This window comes from Argiope bruennichi, chromosome 11, assembly GCF_947563725.1.
Source record: "Argiope bruennichi chromosome 11, qqArgBrue1.1, whole genome shotgun sequence".
Lineage (NCBI taxonomy): Eukaryota > Metazoa > Arthropoda > Arachnida > Araneae > Araneidae > Argiope > Argiope bruennichi.
This window is the reverse complement of record NC_079161.1, coordinates 27,703,187-27,730,454: the sequence shown is the minus strand read 5'-3', so window position 1 is coordinate 27,730,454 and position 27,268 is coordinate 27,703,187. Positions and strand designations below refer to the sequence as shown.

The 27,268-nt window shown below is 30.1% G+C and overlaps 1 protein-coding gene across 2 annotated transcripts in view; it reads right to left on the bottom strand.

Moving 5' to 3' along the window:
- LOC129957668 (sodium-dependent proline transporter-like) overlaps window positions 1-27,268 on the bottom strand; it is a 304,437-nt gene that overhangs the window by 140,468 nt on the left and 136,701 nt on the right. For both annotated transcript variants that reach the window (XM_056070116.1, XM_056070118.1), the window contains exon 2: window positions 8,524-8,592. In XM_056070116.1, the coding sequence (XP_055926091.1) occupies window positions 8,524-8,592 (69 nt within the window). The remainder of the gene's footprint in view (window positions 1-8,523; window positions 8,593-27,268) is intronic.

Sequence of the window (27,268 nt, the reverse complement as noted above, 5' to 3'; positions counted from 1 at the left end):
TTATGCTCGCTAAGCGAGGTTCAATTGCAAAATGTGTCCCAAAATTAACGCAGGATTTGAATTTGCCACCATTCGTGCAATGGAGTGTTAGCTACCCTATTAAAACACCATTTGACAGCTGATAGTTTAGGGTTAGTAAAATGGAGCGTCACACGATAGAACAAAGTGTTTCCATTGTTGAACAATATTTCAAAAATAATAAAAGTCTGGCGACTACAGTTCGAAAATTTGAGAATTGGTCCCCCATAGATCGTATTATTTACCACCATTTAATATCTTTTTATGAGATTATTGGAAATCAAAGATCTATGCTAACAAGCATAGGGGGAAATCAACAAAATTCAGCCACATTTATGTAAAATGGTAATGGAATATTTCGTATGTGCCAACAAAGCCGTGGAGGCAGTTTATATTATTCCATATACAACCCTAGACTGTGTACTTCACGATTCAATAAAAACATAAAAATGTAAAGAAAAAAACTGCGTTTTTTTCTTAATTCAAATTTTGCATTAACGCGTTGTTCTATCGTGTAACATTCCATTTTTACTAGCTCTAAACTATCAGCTGTCAAATGGTTTTTTAACAGGGTAGCTAACACTTCATTGCACGAATGGTGGCATATATAGTTAAGTTTGAGAAACTTTTTATTATAAACCTGTTCATTCACTCGAAATTTCAATCATCGGCAGCATTTAAGATGCATTCACCTGCCTTTCCGTAATCAGAAATCTAGCGAGGTCACGGGTTAAATACATCAATAAAAGTGAACTAGCAAAACTCATGAATCATTACACTATTGAATTCAAAGGGACTGGTCTGCCAAGGACATACTCAACAAGCACGGAATCAGATGTTAATGGTTCAAAATCGTGGTTAGAAAGTTTAAAGTTCATTTTTACCCTCAATTTAAAGAGCTAATCAGTATAAAATATCTGTAACTCAATCATTAATATCTTAGTTGCCTTCTTTTAAGAAATACTAGCCTTATGTTTCGGTTAGTTACTAGTTAAAACTCCATAACTATAATTATTACTGTTTGTCGCAATTTTGTTTATGCTATTGAAATATATTTCTCCCTCCTCAATCATGAATTGCTTTATAATGGAGCTCTGATTTCCGAGAATTAAATGACCTTTCATAAGGATCCGAAGAATCGATTAAATAAAAATTAACAGGATACCAAAGAAAAAAAGCGAGAGCAAAAGAAAAAAATACCTTCGCCTCTACAAAAAAAAAAAAGGTTAATGAAAAAACGTCCACTTTTGGCCATGAAATATGAAATACTGCAAGTCCGACCATAGCCCAGTGGTAGGAAATCACGCTATTTAATGAAACAGTGAAAAGCTTGAATTTCAATGCAACAATATTATGAATTGTTGAAAATTAGGCAAAAAAAAAAAAAAATCTTTAAAAAAATTGCCAAAATTCAGAAGAAATGTACACTGCTACTAAACTGATATAACAAGAAAGACAATTTTTAAAATTTTAAAATGATATAAAATAATTTTTATTCTGCAACAGTTTCTGGAGTTACCACGAAAAAACACTTTCTATTCCCTTATTTTTTAATTAATTAAAATTCTATTCAAAATTTTTTTAAAAAATCGCTCCGGGATTTTAAAAATTTTTTTTTTTTTTCAAAACTATATTTATCACAAATGTGGTAACTTTAGGTCTAACGGTTTTTAGATCGCCATCACATATACTCCTTCATCATTATTATGAAAAGAGATGGTATCTTCAATTTTCAATAATAATTTAAAAACATTAGCTTCATTCACTTTATAGCACATTTCACTGCATTCACTTTATAGCACATTTCACTGCATTCACTTTATAGCACATTTAATGCATTCACTTTATAGCACATTTCACTGCATTCACTTTATAGCACATTTACTGCATTCACTTTATAGCACATTTAATGCATTCACTTTATAGCACATTTCACTGCATTCACTTTATAGCACATTTAATGCATTCACTTTATAGCGCATTTCACTGCATTCACTTTATAGCACATTTAATGCATTCACTTTATAGCACATTTCACTGCATTCACTTTATAGCACATTTAATGCATTCACTTCACTTTATAGTACATTTCACTGCATTCACTTTATAGCACATTTAATGCATTCACTTTATAGCACATTTAATGCATTCACTTTATAGCACATTTCACTGCATTCACTTTATAGCACATTTAATGCATTCACTTTATAGCACATTCACTACACATTCTTTATAGATATTAAATTTGACAGAATGCGCAAGCCTCATCACCTTGGTTTTGATCTGCTTCACGACGTTTCGCCTACCCGAAAGGGTGCAAGACTTTGGAGGTCGCCAGTGAAAGAATCACTATTTATTTATTGAAAGGCTCACAACCATATTAATATTAAGAGTATACATTATAGTTCATTTAACTAAAATAAAATATTCAAATTAAATAGTAAACAGTCCAATTTTGGAGTCAAGAGACTAAGTTGAATATTACATGGAGAATGCAATAAACACACATTAACATAAAAATAACATCACAATGTCCAAAGGACGGAGGAGATAATATACTGTACAGCAATATCAAAGCAGTACTTTACATATACATAAAACACCTCATCATCTCTAATGCCTTCATCAATTTATACAAACTATATTGGTCAAGTTTTAACAATAACTGCTATTAATACAATGGGCAAAAAACTGATCGTTGAAGGTGGCTAGTTATATATAAGATGTCACAACAGTGAAATAATAAAAAAAAATTTTTTACTGCCAATTTTAATTTAAAGATTGTTTTTTTCTCTTGCTGTAATCATTCTTTTAGACCAAACTAATTAACTCGAATATTTGGATTAATCGAATTTTAATTGTAATCTCACCAGTTTCAAACTAGTTAAGTTTCACGGCTAAAATATAAGCTTCTTTATCGCTTTTTTTATTATTTTTTTTAGCAAGTATTTTAAAAAGCTGACTTTTTACATCAATTAATAGCAGAAAAAAATTTCAAAAAACGAACGCATATCTGAAGCCTTCTGGTTAAATTTAGAAAACCTACGCACTTAATAACTGACAATTTGGGGATTGATAATTAATTATATGAACCAAATCGCTCGATATATATTCTGTAAGGTTGGCCAGCTATCTTTACACCAATTAACTTGGAAGGACTGAAGCGTGCCTGATGTGTATGTGTTAAAATCCATTAATCATTCAGACAGGCTTAACGCTAACTATTTTCCGAGGAAACAAGTACTTATGGAGTGCAGTGTTTCCCCGTGAATTGAAACAAGCAAGGTAGTTTACCATAGCAAAGCCATTAGTCTTTAGGCGTGCATTCAGGACGAAGGATTCTGGCAAAAACCCCTATTTACAAAACTTTGGAAATCATTATTTATCTGATATGTTAAGTGTATACAAAGATTTTGCAATGTAAGGTAGTATTTACTTTCAAATAACTGTTGTTGAGGTTCTTCTTTCACGATTCGATGCAAAACGTATTTTGTAACAAAACATGTCGTTGTTTTTTAGGATCTGGTATTTTTCAGTTTCATTTTAATCGAAAAATCGTGCGAGATGGTAAAATGATTGTATTAAATGGTACTTGTTTATTTTTACGGTACACGTAATTAACCACCAAAAAATGCAAACCGTCACCTACTATCTTGACGAAATCTTGGCATCTTTTGTATTACGAATTTTGGCGATCTTAGTGTAATCTGAAAATTTCCACGAAAACATGAGAATACACCAAACTTGCCTAATTTTTGTCATCTTATCTATAATAGAGTTTGGCGATTTTGGCGTAATCTGAATATCACCCAGAAAATATGTAAATATACAAAACTTGGTAAAAGTTTGTCTTCTTTTTTTATGTTGGAGCTCGACAATTTTGCTATAATTTGAAAATTGTGTAGTAAACTTGATAATGCAACCATCTTAATGAAATCTGGATATCTTACGCATTATGGAGCTTGGCGATCTTGGCATGATCTGAAAATCCTCCAGTAAACCCACTGTCTTGGTGATCTTGGTGTAATATGAAAATTGTCAAGTAAACGTCATTATTTAGGCGCTCTTAGAAAACAACTAAGAACATAATCAGAACTACCAAACGTTTTAGGGATTTGGATTCTGTCATAGCACAAAGCTGCGGAGGAGATTTGGTCAGGAAAGAAAAAAATAATAGACACAACATGGTCCCAACCTTCCACTGAAATAAGGCAGATGCTGAAGGCATGCAATATTATTGCATCGCATACTGAGAAACAACTCCTTAATAAGGCAGTAAGTAGCTAAGTGAGCTGTAAATTCATTTAATGACAATGGTGTGTTCCATTTCTGCCAAATTTTGCAGCGTAGCAAAAACAATTGTCTTTGGCCAATGTTCTTGTAAAGAAATCATGCTTCACAAGTAATAAATTACATTAAAAAAAATTATTTCTATTAAGTTTTTTTAAGTATATTTTTGGATTGGAATGCATCGACTTATTTTACATGAATTTCTATGGAAAAAACCGTTTTACTTAATAAGTGTTTTGCGTTACGAAAAGGAATCTGGAACGAATTATGCTTATTAAGCGAAGGTATACTGCATAAGTATTAGTTAAGTTTATATAGAAATAATAAATTTCAAATGAGTATAACATTAAAAATTATTATTTTGCTGAGCCTCTCAAATGAAATACAAGTAGTTAATGAATAATTAATATCCCAATGTATAATAAAAAGTAATTACTTATGTGTGCTGTGACTTATGTCACTTTATAATCCCGCAGACAGTTATGTGTCAGCGATTTAAGCCGAATGAGCGTCTTTTGTTTTTTTCAGTAGCTCAACTAGAGCCAAGAGTACGACTTAGCTACTTCATGCGTCACATTCGCTTGCACACCCCCTTTTTGCAGGGGGGTATATTCACACACCTCACAGATAGAACACAGAGGAAGAACAAACAAGCCCGAACCGGAAGGCCCAAATCACGGGGAAGACACGCTACCCCTATGACAAGACGCCGGCAATAATTTCTTTTACCTTGATTAATGTTTTAATAATTCAATATGTAAATATACTATAGTTCTATATAATATAAAAAAATTACATTTCTTGCAAATGTATTTATTTGAAACTAGGATAACAACATTTTTAATTGACCATCTGAGACCCCTTTTAAATCCGGCGGACCTAAACTGCAACACAGTTTTTACTAGTCAAAATGCAGCTACTAACTAGGAACATGGATATTATATGGAACGAATTAGCTGTACTAAAATAAAAAGTACACTTAAAAACATTCGGATGACCTGTTTTATAGTTAATTTTAATCGAAATACGCAAGGACTGTTTTCATTTTATATGAAGGCACACATACATAAAAAATAAAATATTGATCTTCAATAAATTTCTGTTACTAAGAAAGGTAAAAAAAACTCGTTCTTTTAGAAATAACGCCGGGTTTTTTTTTTTTTTTTTTGTAAGGAACTTATTTTGCGTTTTATATTACTTGGAATTTCGAGAATCTAGTACATATATGAAACAGTATCTCAAACGACTTTAATTTATTTTTAAATAAAGAATATTTACGAGCTGGAAAAACCACGGAAAGAGCCTTGAGACTAGAAGAAACCACAACTTTGGATTTTCTGTGATCTTTCATTCAACCAATTTTTAAACGTGTCCCATCATATGTTTCTCAACCAACAGTTTTACATATTAGTTAAATTCTGGAATTTCTCCAGTGATAACACGTTATACTTTTTATTTCAACAAAACAAATATAAAAAGAACTGAAATTTTTATTTTTCACCTCATTCTGACTAAGTAGTAGACTTAATCTTGTAGTTTCAAAATAATTTAAATATCAGGGTGCACTTTTATATAGTATTATAAATGAATGCCATTATATAGAGATAAATTAGTTTTAAAATAATTATTTTCAAAATAGAAATGTTGTTATAAAATATTTCAACTCATCGGTGGGAAATCTAGATTCCTCGATGTTTGTAACGAATTTAAACATTGTAGAGAGACGAGGCTCTTAATAATTTCATTATGAGACAGAAAAAAATAATAGACAGAGTTTTAGAAACAGTTATTTAATTATTTTGTAAGTTCCTCATTTCACAAGACAAAACAAACATGAAATGAGAGTACACGACACTTACTAGAATACAATCTAATAATAACCCCCAAGAAGATCATGAGATATATACTTTGATGTTAATAAGGAAACGCCATCTGTTGTATCAAAAGAGAAGGTAGTAGAGTTAATTTAACCGCAACAACATCAGAATAACTTTTTAAATTATATTATAAATAAACGCCATTATACAATGAGGAATCAACTCCAAAATATGTATTTTAAGATTTAAATATCTTCGTGAAACATTTCATCACACCATCGAAAAGTCAACATTCCCTGATGTTTGGAAGGAATGCACACAAACTGAAATGTAAACCGTTATATCATAAAATGAGGAATCAACTCCAAAATATGTATTTTAAGATTTAAATATCTTCGTGAAACATTTCATCACACCATCGAAAAGTCAACTTTCCCTGATGTTTGGAAGGAATGCACACAAACTGAAATGTAAACCGTTATATCATAAAATGAGGAATCAACTCCAAAATATGTATTTTAAGATTTAAATATCTTCGTGAAACATTTCATCACACCATCGAAAAGTCAACATTCCCTGATGTTTGGAAGGAATGCACACAAACTGAAATGTAAACCGTTATATCATAAAATGAGGAATCAACTCCAAAATATGTATTTTAAGATTTAAATATCTTCGTGAAACATTTCATCACACCATCGAAAAGTCAACATTCCCTGATGTTTGGAAGGAATGCACACAAACTGAAATGTAAACCGTTATATCATAAAATGAGGAATCAACTCCAAAATATGTATTTTAAGATTTAAATATCTTCGTGAAACATTTCATCACACCATCGAAAAGTCAACATTCCCTGATGTTTGGAAGGAATGCACACAAACTGAAATGTAAACCGTTATATCATAAAATGAGGAATCAACTCCACAATATGTATTTTATGATTGAATATATCCAAAGAAATTCAAATTTCTTTTTTTTTTTATTTTATATCCAAAGAAATTTAAAAGACTGGTTGGTTGCACAAGACACTATATCCAAAGGAATCTAAAAGACTGGTTGGTTACACAAGAACTATATCCAAAGAAATTTAAAAGACTGGTCGGTTGCACAAGACACTATATCCAAAGGAATCTAAAATCTGGTTGGTTGCACAAGAACTATATCCAAAGGAATCTAAAATCTGGTTGGTTGCACAAGAACTATATCCAAAGAAATTTAAAAGACTGGTTGGCTGCACAAGACACTACATCCAAAGAAATCTAAAAGACTGGTTGTTTGCACAAGAACTATATCTAAAAATATTTAAAAGACTGGTTGGCTGCACAAGACACTATACACAAAAGAATCTAAAAGATTGGTTAGTAGCACAAGAATATATACAAAGAAAATTAAAAGACTTTTTGGTTGCACAAGACACTATTCCAAAGATATCTAAAAGACTCATTGGTTACACAAGACAGAAAATCCAAAGAACTGTCTTCCAAGACAGGAAGTCAAGATGACTGGTAATCCAAGACAAGAAATCTAAAATATAAAAAATCGCGGTATATTACCGATCCGATAGCCGTGTTTAGTTTTAAATTCATTTCTAAGGGACTAGCAATTCAAGATAGGAATTTAAAGAACTAGTCGATTAAAAAGCTAAAAAAATGTAAATGACTGGTTTTCCAAGACAAGAAATCTAAAGGATTGGCTTCCATGAGAGGACATTTAATGGACTGTCTTCGAAGACAGGAAATCTAATTTATCCAAGACAGGAAATCTAAAATGCATAAAATCGTGGCATGTTATCGATTCCATAACCACAACTAGTTTTTCTAATTATCCAAGAAGAGAAATCTAAGTGACCAGCTAGTTCACTTAGACTAGACAAAAAAAAAAAAAAAAAAAAAAAAAAAAAAAAAGTGGCTTTGAAAGCAAGAAATCGAAAAGACTGGATTCCCAAATAGGAAATCAAAATTACCCAAGACAGGAAATCTAAAATGCATAAAATTGTGGATTGTTACTGATTCCATAACCACGATTAGTTTTAAATTGTAAAAAACTAAATATTTAAAAAAAAGAAATCTAAGTGACAAAGAATCAAGACAAAAAAAAAAAAAAGGCCTGGTTATCCAAGATAGGAAATCTGAGTTACCCAAGAATCTAAGATGTATAAAATCTTGGCATGTTACCGATTTCATAACTGCGACTAGTTTCAAATGCTAAAGAACTAGATATCCTAGAAGGGAAATCTAAGTGATTGATTGGTTAATCAAGACAAAAAAAAAAAAAAAAAATTCTGAAGTTCTGGTTATCCAAGAAAGGAAATATAAACCTACAAAAATAAATAACAGTATTTCCTTGAAACAACTTAAAAAGTGGATGGAATTCTGACATGAAACACATTACTCACCGATGTCGGTGCCAGATGATATCCCGACATGTTGCCCTCGGACCTCACCATACAGATGGGATTGGGAGGCTGCAAAGGAAAAAAAAACGGGAAAATTAATGTCTGAATGCAGCTGAAAAACCAGTTTATTCAAAAATCTTCATAATATTTTAAAAGGTAAAAAAATAATACATCATCATACAAAGGAAATACAGCCAGAGACGTAACCTAATTTTAAACATCTATATATGTAATGACATCTCTTAATCTAATTTAAAACCTAATTAATTTTTCTAACTTTTTCTTAATTTAGACCATGTTAACTTTATTTAAAATGTTCTCTTATTTCCTGATCCAAATCCCACTTATTTTATTTTATTAATTCTAACACGAAGTAAAATTGCTGATTCCGTAATTCGCACACAAGGAACAAAGGGATAAAAATATCTAGCATTCACGCATATTTTTCAAAGATACCTAGGATTTCCTTGCCTAAATCGACACGCGGCAATGAAATCCCTATCAGAATCTTATAGTAAAATCACTGAAGGGGAAAATTTCTGCCACTTTGCTCTTAGATCGCGATGTAAACAGATGTCGATTTGATCATCGCTTCGCTCTAGTATAAATTATGACTCCGGTGGTGAAATAAATCGAAGTTAAAATTTCAAAAGTTTCTTCTTTTCGGTCACGCATTCTACTCAAACATATTTACATATATACAAACATAACGCACGTGCACAGAAATAGCTTTTATTACTTATCGTTGAATGGCAAAAGTGAAATTTAAAAAAATCGCTACATATAAAGCGTCAGAGGGCTTCCTTCGTTGAATGTTTTTAACAGTTGTGCTTGATTCAATGTTTCGCTCATTAACGGAGCTGCAAAATATCATAAGAATGTTTATAGAAGACTGGAATTCCATTCAATTAATTAAATTTTCATTTAATAAATTAAAAATAAACTTTTCAATTTATTAAAATTAAAAAAAAAAACATTCGCGGGGTACATTTTCATTTCAAAGTATTTCTTTGGCAACTTTGGTAACTCTAGACACAGAGGTTTGTGTTATTTCGTTCACACACACAAACGCACACACATACATGCACGCACACACACGATTCATCTCTATTATAAGTGGAGATTGGCTATCTTTCTCAACCAACTCATTCGAAATATCGTCTTCCTTATCTTTTAACCCTTTGGATCCCACCGGGGCATGTATGTCCCGCTGATATTTTTAAATCATCCAAAGGGATAAGTAAGTGGTGAATTTATTGAAGTGCATGTCCGAATGCTTTTCTGTGATTACATTCATATGTTAATATAATTTTTAACTACATCTTAGTAATAAAGAAATACGAACGAAAATTGTATGTGCCATGAGTAAACATGCACTCTGCAAAAACTGTTTTGCAATGTATCATACATGTAAATGTCATGAACAATGTTGGATATGTAATTGGTAAGAATTTTCTGGCAATAAAATTGTTTCAAAATAATATAAAAACTAGAGATACAACTTTTTACTGTATTTTATAAGGTCACCTCAACCCCAAAGGGACAAATATGTCCCATTTAAAAAGACTACTGGGACACATATGAGCCACCTCAAAAATTGCCCCTACAGTTAATTTTTGTTTTTATTTTAGAAGAATGTGGCTATTTGCATTTTATTTAACCCTTACAGCCCTAAATTATCTTAATTTTGGAAAAGAAAAAACTGGTATTGAAAGGGTTAAACTATTACTATGAAATGTATTATATTTCTTGCTACTTGATTTTTTCTAACTGATTCTTGGTACTTGAAAAATTTGAAATCAATGGAATATTGCAACAAAATACTGGGCATGCAAATTGAAAAATATATATCTTATGAAATAAAAACTGAAGTGAAAATCGTACTTAGCTGTTAATGTTCAAAGATATGAATTCAACATTATAATTTTAAAATTGACATTACATGATGGAATGGTTACATGTAATAGTGAAATCAAAATGAATTTCAGTAAAAAAGTAAAAACATTGTTATACACTGCCTCATCCAGTATTCATTACAAAAAAAATCTGAAGCCAAATTGAAATCCAAATAACTATCTTCTTCAAATCGGGAAAGAGATTCGATTTCTTACGATAATTTCTACTACAATAAGAATCGATGAAACACTTTTTTCTTCTTTTCTCTAATTGAATTTAGATCCTTCTTAAGAAGGAAATTGATGATTGTTTTTGACTGCAATAATATTCATATTTTTTCCCGTCTGCAATAATATTTACATATTTTTTTTCGTCTGCAATAATATTTATATATATATATCTATACTTATAATAAAGCTCAATGTGTGTGTGTGTGTGTTGGCGCTCTACAGGCCAGACGATTCAACCTACAGCTACCAAATTTAGCACGTATATACCTTGGAGGCCGGGAATGTGCACCTGGGGGTTATGTTTTCGAATTTTTAATTAAAATTTTATTTATTTAAAAATGAAGCGAAATTTTGGCCTATTTCTGCTATAACTTCCGAAAATATTACCGCACAAAAAAGATTTTTACATGACGTTAAAGATCAAAAATTTATCTTTTAAATGATACCAATGTTTTAACCTTAAAATCAAGTTTCTATTTTTAATTAATTTTTAAATAAATATTTTAACTATATTTTCCAAAAAATTTTTTCGTTCAAAATAAAAATAAAATTTAAGCTGCACAAGTACGCATTCATGGGAAAAAATTAGCTTTTTTCAAAGCCATCACATTGATTAAAGCTCCAATTGAAAATAAATTAAATCTTTTTGGAAATGAAATCTGCAAAAACATAATTTTCGGCACGTGTCTGTAGGAAATGAAACAAATATGAAATATTATTTTTTCTAGAAAATAAATTCAAGAAAAATTATTTTACACTCTCTATATTATTAATCCAATAAATCAGTTTTTTTTTAAGGTAAGTTTCGTTTAATATGAACAGGATATCCATTCAAATCAGGGCCACATAGCTAATTTGTAAACCTTTAGTAATAGACACAGATCTATTAAAATGGTCTAAATGGAAAATAATTATATTTTATGTAACTTGATTCAATAAATGCTCTAATAAATAACGAATTTTTGATTTTACATAAAGCTTCTGCTGTGAGAATCACGTTTAACAAAATGTTCTTGAAACACTAATATGTTAAATAAAAAGACTTAATTTCCAATCAACTAAATCAATCACTGAAACTGACTGATTTATGAAAATTTGAATATCACTATTCTATAAAAAAAGGATAATTTTAGATTTTCCGTCGATCGTTTCGAAGAAAATACGCCAATTAGCGCGCAGGTTTCTCAAGATTAATTGGCTTAAGATTATGAAAATGTTGAGTTTTTCTAAATTTTTAACATTCAAAACTTCATAAATCAGTCTTAGTTGATTGTGGAAAATAGAAACATTCATTCGTTTTTTTTAAAATTTGGTGTGTCCAGAATATTTCTCAGAATATGATACCTTACTGCATTAAATTTAGACTTCATAATTTTTGAAATATATTTATAGGCCGGAACAAAATATTATTATTGATTTCATTTCAATCCTTTTGAAAGCAAAACTAAAAACTGAATTTTATGCTGAATCTGAGAAATTTTTGTTGAATTATTGTTTGAGATATTACATAAATTATGAAACATATTTTGTAGTTCACATAAGACTTAAATACCAAGCGACTCTGTTTTTAATACTCATATACAATAATAATAATAACAATAAAGATGATAAATAAAATAAAACGCTTGGTTTTATTAAAAAATATCCTTATATTAATTGCAATTTCATCATTTCCACTTTAAATTAAAGTTGAAGTTTTACCGGAAATGACAACAAATTAGGAAAATATATATAGTAAACGATCTAAACAACAGTATAAGTTTGGTATGACTATCAAAATTTGAAAAATAAAAATGTTTTGTTTGAGAATTTATTAAGAGACCAGTTGCTTAAAATATTTAATTGAAAATTGTAGCGAGCGGTAATACTGGCGAACCGGCTGGTCGCCAAAGGCGGCTAGTATATATATATATATATATTTGCATTTTTTCATCTGCAATAATGTTTATAACTTTTTTAATGAGAAAACTTTCGTTTAATAATTTTTTTTTCACCGCCGTGCTATTTCATTGAAATGAGTTGGCTGTGGCAGTGTTTTGGACACACCGAAATTCACTATTTGGAATTTTAACTGCATTTTTTTTTTACAATTGATATTTTTTTCAACTGTTATTTTGACAACGTTTAACATCTGTAATGAAAAAATTGTATTATATATCAAATAAAGGCAATAGTATTAAAAAAATAAAAAATAAAATGTTTTTTAATGGCAATAGACTACTTTAGGAGAGGAGAACGGAATGGAAATATAATGATTAATCAGAAAACTTGTTTTTGAACCCAATTAAAAGTCTTCAAAGAGTGTTGTCAGTGAAAAATCATAATAAAATAGAACATTCGTTTTTCGAATACAGCACAGAGTTTTTTGAAAATATTTTTAATAATCATCTGAAAATTCCATCTCCGTATTAATCGTTTTCCTATAAAATATCAATATTTTTATAGTTTTGTTAATGTTTAATGTTTTCAGTGAACAATTGCATTGAATATCTAAAGAGAGTTCGGATGTGAAAAAATAGAAAATTCGTTTTTCATTTGCAATAAAAGTCTACAGAAGTTGCCAGCAGTGAAAAAATAATGTTTTAATAGGAAATTCCATTTTCAGTTATTTTAAAAATCTACAAAGGATGCAAGTAATGGAAAAATAATGATTAAATAGAAAATTCGGATTTAGATTGCAACAATTTATTGCTTTTTTTAAAATTATCTTTAACATTCTTCGAAAAATTTATCTATATATGAAGAGTTTTCTGTTGTTTTGGCAACTTTTAATATTTTCACTGAAAAAATTGCATCAAATATGTAAACAAATTCATTTTTCAGCTGTTTTAAAAATCTACAGAGGATGTAGGCACAGAAAATTAAAGATTAAATTTTTTAAAAATGCTTTTATTTTAGCAAAACTATAAAAGATGTCAGTAGTGAGAAAATTAAACTGAATAATTTATCAGAAATAATAATTCCATTTCGTAATATAATTATGATTAAAAATAATAATTGATAATGGTTTTTCAGCTGAATTAGAAGTCTATATAGAGTATTAGAAGAGGGAAAAATGATAATTAAACAGAAAATTTGTAATTCAAACGAGGCGTTTCAAATTTGTATTTCAAACGTGTAGCTACACTTTTTTTATTTCCATTTATAAACTTCACATGACAATTCCAAAAGGCAATAATGAGTATTTGGAAATCCTTTCTAAAATGCTTTTTGCTGAATATCTGCAGAAAAGACCGATATATAGCAATAACGGTATTAAGATTAAACTGGAAACTTAGAAAAATGCCCAGATGTATGAATGATGCGACCATTAAAAATACTATCGAATTTTTTTTATTTTTTACATTGTAAAAAATATATTAATAAAAAGACATTTTATTTTTTATTGCAGATTTTTATAATGTGACTTCTGTTCTGGTATATTGTTTAATTCAATACGTAACTATTTGGCACATTAAATTTTTTTATTTTAATTTCACTAAAGAAAATAATTAAAAACTTTTTAAATATAATTTTTCTAAGTTATATGCAAGTTTTGAAAAGCACATTTTTTTTGTGGAGTTAAATTTTTATCTAAAAATTCGAAGCCTAAATGGATAGTTTCTCTAATTTTTTTTTTTTTTTAACTCTATGAAAGTTTTAGGTATGTTTTATTTTGTTTTCACTCATTTACTTAAATTTCTCTGTTAAGGAAATATGAGAAAAATTATTATCATTTTTAATCCCCAAGTGATTAGATTTCAAATAATACCTTCATTTCAACAAAAAATTCCAAGTAAACATCAAGTCATAAATCAAATATCACAAAACCACTCTTCCGAACATATTACGCAGAACACATTCCTACTTAGATGGAACGCAATAACAAAAACTTACCATAACTATAATAAAAATTTAATGGAGAATAAATAATACAATATTCCCTCGCGAGTGCTTAACGTCAGATTCAGACAGCAAAAGAAAATATCGGTTTCTTTTTGGTAAAAAGAGTTGGGAGAAAAAAAAAAAAACTAAGTGAAGGCTCGACTTGTGTTCTATTCAAGGGGGTGTGGGGAAACCACTTGTTCCATTCAGACAAATATTTTCTCGTAAAACTTACACGAGGTTTAAGTTCATGCAACCCTATATTCCCATTCATTGGCCTTACCACTCGGGATTCCACGTTTTTTTTTCCTTCTCTTGGGGGCGTGGTTACAGTTAAAGGTCACTCTTGGGGAATTTTCCATTCTTCACTTTTTCCCGCCATTTTGAACAGCAGGGTTGCACTAAAGATTTTTCAGCCCGCGAGGACCGTGGGACAACAATCCGAGACTCCAATTTTTGTTTTTTACTCGCTTTCTTTTTTTCCACCTTTTTTCGTTTTCACGAACAACCCCATTGTGTGAGGCCTAGTGCACTTCTACAACAGCCAATTGTAAATTGTTGTATTAATAAATTCCTGAGTAAAATTCCCAGCCAATGGTTAATACATAATGTTTACAAGAAAACAGGAATGTCCTTTTGTTGTTGCTGTTCGAATGGGACAAATACAAAATTTAGAAGGGCTGAATAAAGTTTTGCAAACTTCGCTTCAAGTTGAGTGCTCGTTTTTATTACCACCGGCGAATTAGTCAGATATGGCCGCTACACAGAGAAGAATCCACTTGCAAGTCGACTAAAAGCACTGTAAAGAGTCTAATTGCTAAATAAGTAAACTTCTAAACAAATACAAAATGTTGGAACTATGCGAAATTAGAATAGGATTCTTATATAGGCAAAGTAAGCAACTGTCTAAGAGGTTCCACAACTTTAGGGGCCCCAAGTCATCCAGATCTTCTGCGATATTTTGAGAGTTATTTCATTTTTTTACTTTCATTTAAATATAAAGGCAGTAAGTATAATCGAATTTATTCAAATTAAAATCAAGTGTTGCTTATTTTAATTTTGGAATATTATTCTACTAACATTCATAATGAATTACTACTACCAAATTTTATGTTATTTTATAAATCAGAAAAAAATTAGGAGCTTTATAATTAAAAAAAAATCTCCGATCTGATAATTAAATATTATTTAAAATTTAAAAAGAAAAGTTTTGCCACTTTTTTACTATTAATTTAAAATTTCTTTTTAATTTCAGTTGTGCATTATTTTTTCTCAATATATATTTTATACGAATTTTTAGAAAGTGATCTACAGTTTAGTACAGTTTAGTTGTGCCCTGTCTGAAACGTGAGATCACATTGAAAAGCTAAAATCGTTCCTCGAACTTAAATAAATTAAAATATAATTAATTACTTATTTGTAATATACTAGATTATTAATATTTCATTTAAATAGCTTTACAATGTGTCACGTGACAGGTCCAGTAATGTTATAATTTTTGATGATATATTTGTATAAGATTAATTATTTCCTAGCAATCGATCATAATAATTAAAGGCTTGCGTGTTGTGACTTATGGCACTCTACAAGCTCCGCGCCAACTAAGGCCAAGAGCACGACTCAGCTACTCACGCGTCACAACCCTTTTTACGGGACGGACTTCATTCAAGCATTTTGATTCACAGTTCGTAATTTAGACCTGAATCAGAGAACGGTCACCTCTGAGCCAGTACCCTCAGTGGTATCATTCTCGACATGGAGGACTTTGTGATCACAGCAGATTCATAAGTGCGCCAGCTACCACACACGGAGAGTCTTCGGCCTGCGGGGTTCGAACTCACAACCTAAGTCCAACAACATGCCAATCACACTATCCCGGCCCCTCATTAATTGCTTTTATTTGCAAACTAGAAAATCATCAATTAATAATTATGCTTTCTTTTTCTAAACTTTATCACTTAGTACCTTCTTGTCATGGTAAGCACATTAAAAAGTATATAAATAAAAATATGCATTTTCACAAAGTTAGTAAAATAAAAAATTAAACTAAATAAACTATAGATCTTTTGATTTAGCAAAAAATTACTGAAATATGAAATCAAACAAATCATTTCTTAAAAAATAATAGGTGCTACATGAGACAGCAAAAATGTCTAAATCTGTCATTGCCATTATTCTTCCCCCCCCCCAACTTTCAAACTAGATACTTTTTGTTTTTAATTTAATCTCTATAGACAATTTTAAAGTAACAGCTATAATGATAGCGAAATATCAAAATATTTCGTTGCGGGTCATCATTGGAAGAGTTCATTTCATCATCTTGAGTAAAAATTAATCGTTACTAATAATAAAAATGAATGCGCATGTGTGTTGCCGCTTTTTAAGTCAGACCGTTTGATCTATAGCTACCAAATTTGGCACATTTATACTTTGGAGGATTTTTTTTGTAGTGCTTTTTAGCGATAACTTCCCAAAAAATTCAGAGCAGAAAAATATTTTTTATAGCATCTTAAAATTAAAAAAAAAAGTCACTGATAAGTTTTTTCGCCATAGTAAAATAAAGCTTTTTTTTTTGCTGTACAATTTTCTTCCTATTTGTAATTAATTTCAAAATATTTTATACAATATATTTTAATATTGAAGTGAAACTCCAACCATTCGCATTATTGCTACTTTACAATGACATTTTTTTTTTATTGTTATGATCAAAATATGAAGATTTTTCTTATTTTTCTTTGTTGAGTAGATTTCAGTTTAATTCATACTTCTGATAAATTTTTTTAATATTTTGTAGTATTTTAAATTAAAGTTTAAGTTTAGAATCAGGTAACAGTAAAAATTTTTAAAGCGCCTCCATTTCAAGTTACTACTGCTTTTTCCTGTGATACAACTGGCTGTGTAGAGACGTTGGCAGATAATTAAAAAATGGACAGTACAATGAGCAGGACTCTGCAAGGCTTTTGAAATAATGGAAGTTATGTATCTATCAAAATTTGCATTTTTGTTGCTAAAATTATTTTGCTGAAGAAACAATTGAAACTTTTAGCAACCATTAATCCTGGTGAACTATCTAATCGTCAAAAGCGGCTAGTAAATAAATAAAAGGTGTCGCCAAAGATAAAACGCTAAAAGGTTCTTTAACAGTTATTCCTTATCAAATGTCATGCAGTTAATAGTACAAAAGCTTTTGTTTTATTTACTATACTACGAGGCACCTAACTCTCAAATGAGGCACTCTGAAAATAAAATTCTGAGCACTTGTGGCGTTATCGATCTCACCAAACGTCTGCGATTTTATGTTAAAAAATATACAATTGAAATTTAAATAAAATAGTTTTTTAAAAAATTCCAATATTTACTGAATATAATTTAAAGAATATTTAATAATAAGATCTGACATTTTTTTATAATTATAAAGCTCGTCATTTTTTGAAATAGTAAAATATAAAACTTGCAAATGGAAATTAAATAAGAATATTACTAAAGACATGTTACAAAATTAATTTAAACAATCACTTTTTATAAGACTGTTTTCAATATATACTCATAAAAAATGCACAACTGAAATTTAACTCAAATAATAATTGTAATATCGCATAATATAAAACAAGCAAAAAAGAATATCATGAAAATAATATTCTAGAATTAAATTAAACAGTGCTTGATTTTAGTATGAATAAGTTCAATTTCGGGGCCTTAATATTTAAATGAAAGTATAAAATTAAATAACTCTTAAAATATTGAAAAAAATACTAAGGACTCAGGGCCCTCAAAAGCTGAAGAGTCTTTTTGAAACTGCCTATTTTCCCTATTTAATCATCCGGCTTAGGTCTTACCATCCTATTTTCTAAAATTAATAAAATATCTTTGGCCCACTAACATTTTCGACGAAAACAAAAAATCCACTCCTTTCAAACTAGAACTGTTTGAATTATGAAACTTTACCACAGTCAAAGCAACAAATTTATAAGTATGAAGAAATTTTATTTTAAGAACAACAATAAAACAAAATGAGAATTTTAATAAAATTAATCACAAAGCTACGAAGAGATACGTGATTGTACGAAGAGATACGTGAAACGTATTTTCAAGGGCTACACACAGGGCTCAAGTTATGGATCGATGCCTTCTTTAAACATCACTTTATTTTTATTCATAAAAGAATTTTCTATTTATAGAAAGAACTTTCCTTCTCTGCAATGTAAAAAAAATTTAATCAGGAAGTTATATTTAGATTCGAAAGATAGGAATTACTATCTTCGAAAAAGGAAAATGCGATTAAAATTGGAACAAGTAAAGAATTTGTTTTGATTCTCTTAAACACTACATCACATCTTATCGTTGTAAGGGTTTCTGAATATTCTTTTAGCTGACATTTATATTCCCAGTGCACATTTTTACAGATACTATCGTTTTTCTGACTTCTACTTCTTTTCTTTGAAAACAGTTTCTGAATGTTAAATATCTGCTCAAAATCCTGAATTCTAAAGAGGCTCTCATCACCCCCCACCCTATTAATGCTATTCTGTCAGGATTCGTAAATTCAAACATAGAAAGTGGCAATACACTTTCTATAAAAAATAAAATGTAACTCTGTTATCATGTGAGAACATGACGTTGTTTTGGTTTGGGGTTTTTGAAGCCTCAAAATACACGGACAGGCAAATATAATAAGGATAAATAGGCAATTTATCGTTTTTGAGTATTCCTTTTTGTCGCTTTTAGGGTTATTATAAAATGATAAAGAAAATTGTCGCATTTGGCGATTTATTGCCAACAAAGAGTTATAACTTGGCTCGAATGTCCGCCATGCACTCAATTCTCCTGTCTGACCAATAAAGGGTAAGGTCGTAAGAAGTTACACGCCGATGAAGTACAGAGAAGAAAATGGGAATGAACGCAAAACAGCGAGGCAAGGCGAGGAAAATTATACATAATTTTTTTTAGCTGTCAGAAAAAGTTTTAGAGCTCAAAGGAATTTGAAGTGAAAAAAAATCATCTCTTTTCCAAAAGTTGACGACTGAACAGCACAATAATCATGCGATCATTCCAAAACAATTAAACAGGATTCTCACACAAAAAACATTTCTGGCATCGATATAAAGTTTTGGAATTCGGACGATTTTGAGTTAAAAAAAGTCATTGTTTTCTAAATATTGATGCACAAATCTGATAGTCACGTGATTGTTTAAATCGGTTTAAACTGATTTTTCACGGGAAAAAAATTCTGGACTCGACAAAAAAATGTTAGAACTCAATTGATTTTCAGATAGTCAAAAACCATCGTTTTTGTAAATGGTGACTGCGAGATACTAGTAATGTAGGAACATGATGTTTTTTATCGGACTGATATCACATGACTTAAAAAAATGTTGTTCTCACATGATAACTTGAAATTTGCGATAGCAGATTCCACTCCTTAATTTCACAGACAGACATAACTTCAAAAATTTTTCATTCAAATTCAAGGAGATCTAAAACATGGAGATGCATAAAAAGTCTGAGATCGAATTATTAGCAAAATGTGAAGAAATATTTCTCGTATTAGAAAATTAAACAAAAAGGTTTATCTTTTAAAAATGAAATTTTTAAAAATTTGGCAAATGAAATAGTATACATGGATTTTAAAAAGATAAGTTTGGATCCAAATTTAATTTGAGACAAAGTGCATCTAGGGGGAAAAGTTTTCCGTCATTTGGCTTTATTATAATCTTTTAAACCCTCTCCCACCTCTTAGACTCTTAATAGGGATGCTTTAATTTTAACTATCCACTATTTATATAAAAAAAATGTTGATACCTCTATTTCTTATATTAGCTTATATCCTCTATGTAATACACTAGAAGAGGTACCCGTCTATATAGATTATCATCTTATTAAATAGAGTTTAAATTCAGACAGCTACAATCCATCCAATAAACCACGCATGCGTAGAAACTGTACAAAAACAAATATTTTCCCCGTTGAGACAAGTATTTGATATTGTCCATTCTTTCAGCGCATACGCAATCTTCCTTCTTCGTAAAGTTGACTTTTCAGGAATGTTATAGCTGGATGAGGGTAAAACCACTTTTAATCTCTGATCTGAAAGGTTAACTAACGAAGTAGTAAAATAAAAATATCATGTAATTTCGGTAAAATGCTTAGTAAATAAATAAATATTTTTATTATAAAAATGCGGTACACTTTAAATGTAAATATATAATAACATTTACATTTTTGTGTCCTTTAAGTGGAATTGTCTCTATCCATAATGTACACGAACATTCAAATCAAAACTAATAATTAAAATTGGATTAAACAAACACTGATCCACTACTAAAAAAATGCAATGGCACGCACAATAAAAATCACGCTGAAAGCAAATATTAGCAATAACCATCAAATGAAGTGTGCATATCATGAATCACTATAAATATAAAATACTAAAAATTACAGACCTCAGTTTATTAACCTCTGCTTTAATCCATTATTTAAAAAATGTAAATGAAATGTGAAGTTTAATATCCGACAGTTAATTTTTATATATGTTTAGCTATAATTGCATACCGTCCATTTAAACTAGGACACCAAGACAAAAGGAATTGCGCATCCGATAATAACGCAGATCAAAAGGCAAGGATATTTTTAAATCCGTCCAGTGTTACGACGGCAGTGACACTTAAACGTATAATGATAATAAAAATTTAAAAAAAAATCTGAAGCCTTTAGCTGCTTAAAAAAAACTTTTATTGAAATTCACTATACCGTTCTACGGGCATTGCTCTGGTCTCTGAAATTAATATTAAAGCACTTTCAAACGCACTTTTCTTTATTACGAAAAGAGATAAGAATCCGCACAATGTTGCCTGTGACATGATTGATGAATGGCAACAACACCAGAACCACAATATCACAAAATAAAGCTATCGAAGTAAAAAAGTAAGATTTATTTTGCATAGTTATCTTCCTTTCTGAACAATAATATTGTCCTGTGAACTGCAGACGATAAAAATAAAAAAAATAAAAATAAAAAAAACTGAAACAAAGGCATGTTAAAAAGAAAGAGAAAATAAAATTAAAAATTTGTAATAAGCAAACGACATTATAAGAATTTAAACTGTATAAAAACAATTTTCCTAACATTTTTGGATTTCTTAATTTGGCTCTTAGCCAAATCAGCAAATTTCTAGCAGCTGAAAAAAACTACTGAATACAACAGGAAAACTATTAGCTGAAAAATAATGAAGCACGATATTTTGATCACTCTAATTTCAAATTAGAGAAAAATACCCGAGTAATGATGTTTTTCTAATGCAATAAAACAGTTTTGAATTACTTAATGCAATTAGAATGACGGATGCAGGAATTTTAGCTTCAATTCTTCAAACTTTAAAAAAAAAATTTAAAAGAATTTTGTTTTTTTAATTCATCAAAATAAATCAGAGATACGAAGTTGTCTTTTTTAGTGCATTTAATATTTTTTTCTGCAGTGATCAGAAATATTAGCAATTAGTCTTTATCCGAAAAATAATCTAAAACAAATTACTCTTGAATAAAAATTTTTAGGCGTTTAATTTTAAAATTCGGGCATCGAAGTATACTTGTGAGCCAAATTTCATTGCAATAAATGCTATAGATTTGTAGAGACCTTGAGGCCTCTCACACAAGTACTTTATTTTATCAGTCAAGACAAAGCGAAAAAATTAATGCCAAAATGTTCTCAACACACACTTTTTTATAAGTAAAGACCAAGGGGAAAGGAATCTGTCAAAGTGTTCTATAGATTTGTCAACACTTTTTTTATGAGTAAAGTTGTTGCTTATGGTACTTGTCATAGACAAGCCTGCTGACAACGATTTTAAGCCGAATTTTAGTGCCTCTTGTTTTAGTAGCGCCATATAGGGGCAAGAGTACGTCTTAGCTACTCGTACGCCACAGCCCGTTTCAAGGGGCAGATTTCATTCGTACATTTCGTTCACTCATCCACAAATCGTAATTCAGATTTGAATCATAGAGCATTCCAGTCCCCCCTAATGTCTCGACTCGGAGGACTTAGCGGAAACGACAGTTCTCTGTGTGTACCAGCCATCATATACACGGAGAGTCCTCGGACGGTGGGGTTTGAACTCGCGTTTCAATGGATGCGAATGAAACACACACACACACACACACACACACACACACACACACACACACACACACACACACACACACACACACACACACACACACACACACACACACTTTTATAAATATAGACTATAGACTAAGGGGCGAAAAGACCAGCGTCATAAACTACGTTAATCACCCAATAATAAATCCATCATTTACTTATTGTACAAATATTTCCTTCCATTCACCGGCTTTGACCTACAAACTATAACAACCCTTTCATTTGTTGGTAAACACAAAGAAAGAGAAATAACTGCTGCCAAACAGAATCGAACTATTATTATTCTTCCTGTAGGGTTGAAAAAAAAATAATCGCCGAGAAAATGGTTAGTAGCTTTGGTTACCTCCGTATATAAATCACTCAGAATTGTTATCTGTTTAATCTCAGTTGGCACGGTAACAATTGCACGCCATTACGAAAATAGTAACATTGATTTACGGCGTCACGAAGACTGTGGAAGGGTTTTTTTTTTTTTTTTTGGCTTTATGTGACCTTGGGGAAATTTTTTGATACTCTGTGTTTAGTTTGGAATAATAAAAGACAAAAGTATTTAGAAAATGATTCTTGTTTTTTTTTCTAGTACAAGGCTGGTTGATGACAGTGGGGAAAACATAAGCAATGTCATTAAGTTTAATAACACTGATTTCATTCGCCTGAGTGATTGTTATAATCGTTTGTGTATTTATGACAATGAAAAGTAATATAATTTGGTTCGCATTGGCAGTAATAAAAATCGATTGGCAGTAATAAAAACAAATTAAGTAAAGCGTCATTTATACATTTTAACAAGTAGTGACAGATTAATGATAAGGCTTCTGTACCTAGGGAGGCTGGTTTAAACACTATAGGCATGTTCATTAAACTTTTTTTTTAACATTTAACCATGAAATAAATCAATACGTAAGAAATATAATTTTTGAATTATACAATATCAGAAATGCAAAATATGCATACATCAGTATGTATAATTGTCCTATGGCGTCTATAATGCTGGCAAAATATCCACCGACCATTTGATTGAGATTATCAAGAGCATAAATCTCACCCTCTGTTTTGACAGCAAGAGTATAGGCCAAGTTTTTTTCATGCCTTAATTGTCTGATTTATCTATGAGCGAATAAAATTAAGAATTAATAAAAATTTGTATGGGGATCGCAAACTCATTCTATTTACATTTTCATGTAAGATTTTAGCAAAGATCAATGACCTGAGGTTTGCAATTTATTTAATAATAGTATTTCATAATGATAATATTATGATGATGCAATTTATTTAATGAGTATAATTATAGCATTTCATTATACTATCATTTCAAGGTCAGTTAATAATTACTGTTGCCATTTTATTTCAATATTTTTCCTGTTTCTTATTTGACAACGCATGGCTTTCTCTTAGTATATCACTATTTGCTTCAATTCGATTTTAGTGAGCAGTTTCCACTTCATTGTTCTTGCACATTATGGATAAATTCCTACAGTAAGGGAAAAAAATTAGCAAGAGAAAGAATTGCAAAATGAAGGGCGAAACAAGGCAAATGACATTTAATCAGATCTGAGGTACTGTTAATTAAAAAACAACCCGTGTAACCCATCATTTAGGTAAATCATAAAAAATATTAATTAAGGTGTAAATAATTACTTTTTACGCTACATCGGAACATTTATTATTTATTAATAGTTTATGCTATATTCCATTCGACAGATCCTGTAAAATAATATTTTTCAATATTATATTTATTTGTTTATTTTTTCTTAATAATATTTCATAATAATTAAGAATTTAGAAATGCAAAACTTAGGAAACCATTAATAATTATGCTTAATTCAACGAGTATTTTATTACTTTAGTCATGTCAATCATAATATATATATATATAACATTATTTGTTGTGAAGCAGGATGCAGTTTTGAAGACAGTGAAGAGACTTTCTATCTTTTTAAATTCTTTTAATCCATCGGGAAAGCATAATTATTTACAAGCAAAGACGCGGACATTGCGCGTCCGCCACAACGCATTGCAAAAGCAGAAATAGGGAAGAAGGGCGAAATAAATTATCCCTCGCCTTATATAACCTTAGGTTTTGATAGGGAAAATATTTCTTCATTGTGCTAATATATTAATAAGATTCTGATAGGGAGTTCTGACACATGCGCGGAGAAGGTAGGAGAAACACAGCGAGATTCTAAAAAAGAACTTGCCTGATAAGCGGTATTTTATCTCTTCACGCGTAGTGTGGGAAAGTTAGTTTTAGCTGGTTCAGCAGTTTAACAAAGCTTCTCTTGAATTAATTAAGTAGAGACAGTGGAATTGGATAACGAAATAAGAGAATATTTTAGAATGAAGTTACTATGGGCTAAATTAAGATAAAAATCTTGAAAATTAATTAAATTGAAATTAGAGTTAAAATATCATTACACACACCCACCCACCCACACACACATGCACATACACACACACACACACACACACACACACACACACACACACACACACACAGATATATATATATATATATATATATATATATATTTTGAGAGAGAGAGAGAGAGAATATAAAAACGAATATACGAATATGTATTCACAATATTACAGAAATAATTAAAAAAATTAAACTAAATCATTAGCATGTTGATTAAAAAAATATCGAAATGTGAAACTTCACACATTATATCATGCATGGGTTAGAGAAATATCTTAACTAGCCATTCCTTAGAAGGAGCTGATATAAAATGAACGTATAAACTTTTTAGTATAAATGAAAAGACATATTATCAAAACTATAACGAATAACTTTGATTATGACAAACTTAATCCTACTTTTGCAAATTCACTAAAAATTAATAATATTATAATATTTATAAAAAGCACTGGTATATTACTGAACAGTACTGAAAACAATAATTAAATTTTAAAATTAGAGTAATTAAATTTCAAATTTATCATAAAAGTGAGAAAAATTATCTCTTTTTTGCATATCTTGAGTATTCATTATACATTTTTCTATTTTATACGATTTACATACATCCAGCGCTTAATTAAAAAAAAAAAAAAACTTTTAAGAATATATTGTTTGAGATTCCAAGCTTAGGAGTATACAAAGTCGTTAACGTTAATGCTTGTCTGTGAGCTGTGAGTATTGAGTAGAGCGCCAATAAATTATTATTAATCGCCAAATAACTCTCCAAGATTACCGTGATAGATTCAACATAAATGCTAAATTCACGCCAAAAGTTGATATTTCCTAACTATCATACGCCAATGCCTTGCAAGGCGTTCTCTAGGATAACTTATTTTTTAGAAAGTATGCGAGAAAGTTTCAGGGAGACCGCTCCTGCTAATAACTTTGTTACTTTTCTTTGTCAGTCACGTGTATAAGATGAAGGCAAAAAGCTGCTGTTTGCCTTCGTTCCCAGATGGCATGTCGCCGCCCTTGGACGCATGCAAATGATCCGGGGATCACGTTTATTTCCACATGGGCTCAGAAGCGGCTCGAATTCAATACTATCTCGAAATGGTAAATGAATAATTAAAGAAAAAGATATGTTCTGATTTGCGGAAATGGATGTGAATTAGATAAACGATTAATGAAAAAAAAATCCATTACTGATGATGTTTACATCCAAATTCTAGTATCCGTAAAAAAGATTGAGAATTCCGTGACTGAGAGATAGCTACAATGAGCTACACGCGTGAAATTTCTTCAATTTTTCGAAAATAACTAATCAAAATGGTTATCGATCAGTCCCCATAGTAAAAGGCACGTGCAACGTAATTCCATTAAAGATCTGCTTCCCCCATAAATAATCAAAATATTATTTTATATTAATAATTATATCATAAAAGCTCTAATCTAACAATTATACCAAATTTCATGACGTTAGAGCCTTATGCGCTCGTCTAAACTAGTTTCACTTCATTTCAATCTTCCCCTGAACTTACAAATTAAATGAACTATTCCAAATGATGATATGGATATCTTTGACACACCGCGGAACTCTGAAACATCACGACGTTGCCGTTGAAAAATTCATTATAGAGTTCTTACTTTCAAATATACACTTCATATTGATATCTTATACATTTCTTGATGTTTTTAAAATTTATTTTCTCGTTTAGGAAGTTTACAATATACTTGTCAAAAAATTCAACGAAGATTTAGGCCAATTTATGTTTCAGACCTCCTTATATCCGAAAAATATATTTTTTGAATCAGGTTAGTCTATAAACATTTAACTTAAAAACCCATTGAGCTAGACGAATGAAAATTGGATGTAGGTTCCAGACTAAATATATAAATTTTTCTCGCATTCTAATCCATCGATATCCATTCTTTTAGTGATAACTTTAAACTTGTGACTTTAAATGAGTCGAAATGACTAGAAAAAGATTTTTGAAAAAAACAAACAAACAAAAAAACATGCCGAATGAAGCTATGTCTCGTAGGTACTAATATCACTAAATGTGACTGTAATTACATACCATTGTTAATCTCAAAATCTTATGAAAAAATCAATAACAAATAAGGAGAAGTGTGTAAACCTAAAAAAGTATTATTATTATTTTGTAAAAAAAAATGAATTACCAAATTTTAAGAACATAA